This window comes from Eleginops maclovinus, chromosome 15 (assembly GCF_036324505.1).
Source record: "Eleginops maclovinus isolate JMC-PN-2008 ecotype Puerto Natales chromosome 15, JC_Emac_rtc_rv5, whole genome shotgun sequence".
Lineage (NCBI taxonomy): Eukaryota > Metazoa > Chordata > Actinopteri > Perciformes > Eleginopidae > Eleginops > Eleginops maclovinus.
In genome coordinates this window covers 1914446-1921945 of record NC_086363.1, presented here as the reverse complement: position 1 = coordinate 1921945, position 7500 = coordinate 1914446, and the positions used below count along the sequence as shown (strand labels likewise).

At 43.5% G+C, this 7500-nt stretch overlaps 1 protein-coding gene across 1 annotated transcript in view; it reads right to left on the bottom strand.

Moving 5' to 3' along the window:
* Nucleotides 1–1409: 1409 nt before the first annotated feature.
* Nucleotides 1410–7500, bottom strand: part of vash2 (vasohibin 2) — a 27370-nt gene continuing 21279 nt past the window's right edge. Inside the window, exon 9 of the mRNA XM_063902690.1 lies at nucleotides 1410–5833. Within this exon, the coding sequence (XP_063758760.1) occupies nucleotides 5764–5833 (70 nt within the window). The 3' untranslated portion in view covers nucleotides 1410–5763. The remainder of the gene's footprint in view (nucleotides 5834–7500) is intronic.

Below are 7500 nucleotides of genomic sequence, written 5' to 3'. Positions count from 1 at the left end.
GTTCTGCATGCTCCCTGTACATCTCGGTGCAGACAGAGGCAGTCACTGATCTGTGTGAGAAGACTTTCTGTCCCGATTACCGGACAGCTAGTCTGGTTTCTCTGCAGCCTCCCTCCTGCAGCAGGGTCCTGAGGAGACCAGCTGTGGTTGTTCAGTGAGTGAGCACTAGATGGAGCAGTGTTCTTGTACCAGAGAGGGTGAGGTGTGCTGAACAGCTGGTGGTTTAGTTTAGAAATTTAAAGAACAACTGTAGAGCGTAAAATAAACAACATGTGCAGAAAATGTTGATGATGGAAGAACAACAGTCACAGTACAGCATCTGCTCCGGGGGCTTCTTGCTGTCTCACCTTGAAAGCTCTGTCAACCGCTTAATCCTCACATCAGAGAGGGACACACACACACACACACACACACACACACACACACACACACACACACACACACACACACACACACACACACACACACACACACACACACACACACACACACACACACACAAAGAAGGTGAGCCTCCCCTGCCTCACAATCCCTAAACTGCTGCACAGATGAGAAATGAAGGATTATTCCAGTAAATCTGCTCTCTCTCTCACACACACACACACACACACACACACACACACACACACACACACACACACACACACACACACACACACACACACACACACACACACACACACACACACACACAGTGGGACATAAGCAGATTATGCTATCAGAAGCCAGGATGTATAAAACTGTCATTTAAAGACGAATTATATTATTTAAAATGACCGTTTTCTCCTCTGCTGATTGGCTGATATTTAGTTAGCGTGCATCACTGATGGATCTTTACTGGTGTTTCATTCTTTAAATTGGTTTTACTGGTGGAAAGTAACATCGACCAGTTGTGAGGAACTCGTACTTTACTTCTACTTTCCATTTATGCATCAATTAATGCACCAAATGCATATGAATAGTACAAGCTGCCCAGCTGTATGTGAGGAAGTTAATTGATTCATTAATTGAATTGACTTTCCCAGCTGCATCAGATGAACACATTAATGATTCAATACCTTTTAATATAATCATAACATTTATTATTCCGCTTGAAGATCTGATGTCGGCCCAAACCCTGGGCTTAAATATAAATAATTAATGCATTTAAGAACTTTTTGCTGCACCCATCTGTTATCCCTTTTATTAATGGTCTTTTTGGTTTGAATGATTATGTGTTGCCTTTGTGTCCTAACAGGTGCTTTAAAAATAAACTAACTTTAACCTTAAAATGCATAAAGAGTCACTTTTCAGATCTCACATCTGAATCTTTCTCCCCGTAACTCACGTCATTCATCTATAGCTCTCCAATTAACACCGTTATCCAATCATGTTCCTAACCCAGAGTGAAGAGAGGAAAGAGAGCAGAGTTAAAAACATATATGATTTATTAAAGAACACATGCTGCTACAGAGGGGGTAGAAACAGCTGCTGTCGGGGGGGGAGTTACAACGATTATATTACGTCTTCTCCTACTGACCTCCACACGATACACAACGTCCGCACACAGGGAAAAAGTGTGTGTGTGTGTGTGTGGGCCAGTGGTTTGGGGGTATGATTGCCACACATCACACTGAAGTCTTTGTCTTCGTAACGAGAAAAATAAATAACAAAACAACGCTTTCTGTCCCAGGACATCAGAACGTCTGTCATCAGGAAACAGAAACAGGAAGTCAACGCTGTGACACGAGCTGTGATCATCAGTGATCATTTTTTTTGCACAACGCACATGGTCAACTCCTTCAAAACAACACCAATGTGAAACTTTGATAACGACATTCTGATCCCAGCCTGCAGAGGCACTGGAGATGTTCGAACGTCTGATAAATTATTTGAAAGATATGTCGCTCTGAATCTGTTCCGTCAATTACGAAACACAAAATGCATTTAGATGTGTATCATATGCAACAAGGAGCTTAGAGATTTAAAGGTCATCTATTATGCAAAACCCACGTCTTCATGTCCTTTATACATGAACATGTCCCTCTGTGTGAAGAGACTCCTGATCCATCTCTAGAAAAACCTGTCTGAAAATCAGCCAATCAGATGTCACCATTACGTTAGCCAATAACCAACCAAGGTAAGCCCCGCCCACTGTATCACCTGAATCTCCTCATAGAGCACTTTTTTTTAAAACCGATCACCTCTCAGAGGGGGCGTGGCCAGCAGCAGCTCATTAGCATTTAAAGCTACAGACACAGAATCAGCATGTTTGGAACAGGGCTGAAACAGAGGGGGTTATGGGATGCTAGAATGATCTGTTTGGTGTTTCAGCCAATCGGAGACCTGGAATATATGATGAGAAAGAGTATAATAGGGGACCTTTAAGTCATTAGCACCCTTGTTGTCAGCTAGTGGGAATAACTCTTATAATTGGACCGAGTGAGCTTCAAATGAGTGTCCAGCGTGCTTAAATGTTTTTCCCACAGACTGCAGTTCATTTTACTCTACAGGAGTCCAGGACGGCGGAGGAACGTGATATCAGCACTTTGGAAACAAATCAAAGGCCATAAAGAAAACACCCGCTACAACTACAGGGTGTTTCTCTTTAAACACAGACAGAACAATCAATGATTCAAACCCAAACGTCCCTAAACAACATATCTGAGGAGAGAAAACCACAAACTGAATCATATTTAAAAACAAACATTCAATCATATAAATTATGAAGGTCAGAAGTCTCTGTCGCTACGTTGGAGACCATCTCTTTAAACCCAAAGTGTTCCGGGTCATTTGTGCATGTGTGACGCTTAGGTCCGCGGGAACAGGTGAATCTCCGTTAGCATAGCTCCAGAAACACATGAAGGTGGTTTTGACTCGTTGACTCAGGCTGCAACAGGACTTTAAACACTTCAAAAGCAGCGTTGTGCTTCTTGTGAATGCTAACAAACACCGACGTTTACAAAAGTTCATTAGAAATGTTGACGTGCAGCGCTGGTGGGTTCGTGCCGGGCGGAGCTCTGTGGCCGGGCGGTGCTTCCATCAGGAAACAATACAAATATTGTTCTGTTTCCCCCCCTCCACCGAGGACCTAAGAATCAGAAGTCTGACTGTCCAAGACTTTCTTTCTGTACAGATGAGTTGTATTCTGAAGAGCCACAAAAACCTTCCTCCTCCATGGTCTGAATTGTGGAAGACACAGATTTGTTTTTGCCTGTGAGTGTGCATAGCTCGCTGTGGGAACAAAAAGCTAAGGATGTTCAGTGGGCAACAAAACACATGGAAACATTCAAAGAAAAGCGACAAAACAATCAAACCATGATCTTCAGAATCGACCACACATCCTCCTGAAGATGATCGACGACCAAAACAACAAATGTGAAATGTGTTTTTGTCCCCAGCCTTCACAGATATGTAAGCTGCACCAAGTAACACACACACTTTGTTTTGAATCAAAAGCTGCTGCACCTTCAGAGGTCCTCTGTGACTGTGTTGATTAATTACTAACATCCAGGTTTGCTGGAGAGCAGTTTTTCTTGCATCTTTGGAACATTATTGCCCCTTCTTCAAATCAAACATCATCTCTTGTCCCATTTCTACCGTTGTCCTCTCAGGGTCCCGGCGCCAGAGATCATCTTTCTGCTCTTTTACAGGAAATACCATTTTCCCTAGATTTACTCGTACAGGAGTCAGTGGATTTAATAGATTTAACTCCCTTAAAAAAGCCCTTAAGCAAGGCATCAAACCCCTTAACAGTGTAAACAGGCTGGTGGGCTGTGTGTATGTCACCACGTGCTTTACTTTGATTAAACTGACTGGTGTAGTTGTCCGCCTGAAGGCTTCAGCCTGCACAGTACATTCTGTGGACGGAACAGACGTGGATCTATGAAGTAGATCTATGTATTTATCCAGGAGCAGTGTGTCTGTTTCTCTCTCTCTGACTTCAAGCTTTTGAAGCGTTTCAGCTGAGATTCATCAAAGGCCTCGACCAGAGAACTAACATCAAAAGACCTGATTCGATCTTTCTGGGCATGAGTAAGTGATTAAAGAACTACACTAACACAAACACTGTGACTCTGTTCGGTATCTCAGGCTCTCAGATGTGACCCCTCACATCAGCATCGTCTTTAAGCTAAACCTCAAGCTTCCCATGTCTGCCTGAACCGAACGGCCTCCATCGTTGGGAATTCAAAACCCTCTCCTGAATGACGTGTTTGTCGGAGCGTCTGCTTCCTCCTCGTCTGTCTGAGTGGACACACAGCTGGAGGATTGTACATTCCAGCTGTGAGTTAACCGTGAACACATGGTCGGGCTACAGCTGAGTTTAGTCCTCACATGTGAAGCTCCTCTAGCCTTCTGCTCACTCGTTTTGGAGATGCTAGTGATTGATTTTTGGTAAAAAGAAGAGGATAAACTTCTTAAGGTCCGTTAGAGAGACGCTAAACCTGTCCTACTCATTTCTAATTGTGGTTGATGCTGTATCATTCAGGTTTCAATCTTAGGTTTCAAATCTGAGCGACAAGAAGGCGATTAAAGAGATGAGAAAGCAACACAAACTGATTGTACTGGATACGTTCATTCTTCAGACCCATATAACCACTGGTTTGGATCACTGGTTCCCAATGGTTCCCACTTGCAGCCCAAGGTGATAGGTTCAGTGTGGACATGAGCTGTGAGCATATCAACCATGGAGTGGGTTTTGGAGGTCTAAAGAGGGGAAGGTATCCAATTTACACAAAAAAAAGCAAGAAAAAAATTGAAAATTTGGAAAGAAATGGATTTTGTGATTGATCTTTTTACCCCTTTAGGAAGTGGTAGTGGTCGCTCCAGTTCCTCCAGGTCCCAATTAGACGTTCAGTAATTATAAACCTGCTGTTTAAGATAAAGGAATGAAGTGCCTCTATTCTGAGCATCAAACACTATGACCGCTCACTGCTTACATCGACTCTTTCCATGTTCCTGTTTCCTCGAGGGTGTGGAAGAAACAGAGCCGTGTTTATGTATTTAGTTTTGTGTCAACAGAGGGAAGAGGAAGAAGAGGAGGGGGGGGCAGGAGGTTTGCCGCAGTGCTCTAATGATCTGATGTCCTCCCTCTGTCTCACCCTCTCCATCAGAGACCCTCTCTTATCCCACGCTCCTCTGATGTGATCTATACACTCTTAATTAACTGGAAGAGTCAGAGGGTAACTAAAACGTTACTCCAGGACCTTCCTTCACTGACCCCTCTCTGCTGTAACTGACACACGTTAACCTGAGACTCTGCTTCCTACACAAAAAGCTGCAAACTACTGAACGTTGTGCTTTGAACGTAGCAGGATTACTGATCATTTTCACACCATTATCGACCAAAACCACAAATAATAAGGTTTCTTTCAACTTCTGTTAAAAAACCACATGTTTCTGTGGTCAGATTCACACCATGGCTTCCTGTCTCTCTAAAACACTCCAGAGAACATTTGGATATCTATCTGACCTTTCCTCTTGCTCACTGTCTGTTGAAGCCCTTCTATAAGACACATGAGGAGGTCAGGGAAATACTTTTAATTCCTCATCCAGCTGATTGAAATGTCGTGAAGAAACTCGCTGGTGTCACTTCTTCAGATCCTGTGTTGGAGGGTGGGCGTTTGGCCTCAGATTGAAATGCTTCAGGGGTGTGAGGATGAAGGGTCCACACACTCTCTTTCCTCTGAGTATCTGCCTGGCTGTAGCTCCTGGAAACATTGGTGACAAAATAACTTGACAGAGGACGGATTCAGGAGGATCAGGAGGAGGAGGAGGACGGGATCAGATGCGGATCTGGTAGCCGTCGTTCAGAGTGCTGAGCTCCGGAGGCTTCCTCTCCACCGAGGCCGGCCTGACAGAGAGACACCAGAGAAAGGATCAGGAAGGGTATAGAGAAAGAGTCCTTTAATAACACCACCAACAACAAGCCCTAAACTAACCATCATCTTCTGAGTATTTCTCTTATTGTGGATTCATCATTTGGTCGATAAAAGATACACAAATGACGATTGTTGTTTCTCAAAGTCAAGTTTAAACTGCTTGTTTTGTCTGAGCCACAGTCAAATAGAAAAGGACATGCAGTTTACCATCATACATAATTAAGAGACTGCAAGCAGAAAGAGCTGGCCTTTTTTTAAACACATCTTGCTCTTGAAAATGACATATTTTCAAAATTGCTGGCAAATAATTGTCTGTCCATCAACTAATAACTGAACTAACAATTTCAGACAGTAGTGGATAAGTACACTTAAACTCTTCTATACTTCCATGGAAAGGAGTTACATGTAAGTTACAGGCAACTCCTTTCCTTTCCTCCTTGAACTGAACTCCGGTGCATTCGATAATCGACTTGTGTGGACTTTCCTTTGAGAGGAGCCGGAATGGAAGCGTTCTGCGCACTGCCCGATCGAATGCACTGTCAGCCATTTGGGCTATTAGCGTTGATCCCGGTTTTTCCGGGCAAGCTCAACACTGGCTGATGAACGAAAAAAACTCTCTGGAGGGCTCACTTGATCAGTTTCCATGCAGAAAAAGACCCTGGGGTCAATTTTCGCCAGACTATCCCTTTAATCCTCGCTGCTCTTTCTTCCCCTCTTCCCGCCCTCTCTTCCTCACTCTCCTCTTCATCCCTTCTTTTCTGTGTTCAGCAATTTCTGCTTCGAAAGGTCGCTTTCAAGTCTCTCTGACACATGGAGAGGAGTTATGTGTTGAGGCCAATCTGTTGAGCTGACAGCCTTTTCATTGCTCCTCTCTCCTTCTCATTTACTCTTCTCTGCCCGTCCTCCAGCAGGCCTTTCATCTTTTGCCTCTCCATGTTTCTCTCCTGTCTTCTCTCACATTTACCTCCCTCCTTTCCTCTCCTTTATTCCTCCCTCTCTTCTTTACATCCTTTAGTCCATCGCTCTAATTTCTTTGCTTACTTTACGTCTGGCTTTTATTGTATTTGCCCCCCTGCTCCTTCCTGAGCTAGTTCATCCTCATTTTCTAAAGTGATGATTTATCTGCAGATCATTTTATAACGAGCTTCCCATGACACTGTGTTGCACTATGCACTGAACTTAACCGTGTCTTTTCCAGGTGCCTGATCTAAAGTGTTATTGAGCTTAATCATCTCTTTAAAATGCACTTATCAACAGGTTCATTTTCTTTCTTCTAATAGGATCTTTTAACGGTTTAGGGTGTCGTACAATTCCCAGGACTTAATGTTGTCAAAGCTGGAATAAATATCACATGTAAAAGCAGTGAATTAGAGGTAAAGCATAAAAGTACTCCTTCATTTAGCTCATGATGACCACAAATACAACGAGCAGTTCAATCCCAGCATCTTTCACCATTTGTTTGTTTGTCTTTATGCACAGAGCTGATGAAAGCCTGTGCTGGGGGGGGGGGCTCTCCACCAGCAGCAGGTTATTACCCTGTCCGTCTGAAGAGGCAACAGGTTGTTAAGAGCTCCGTTGATAACAGTAATAGCTTTTTAAGAGGGGCTTTCAGGAGCTGCTAAAGTGATGCTCTGATGGG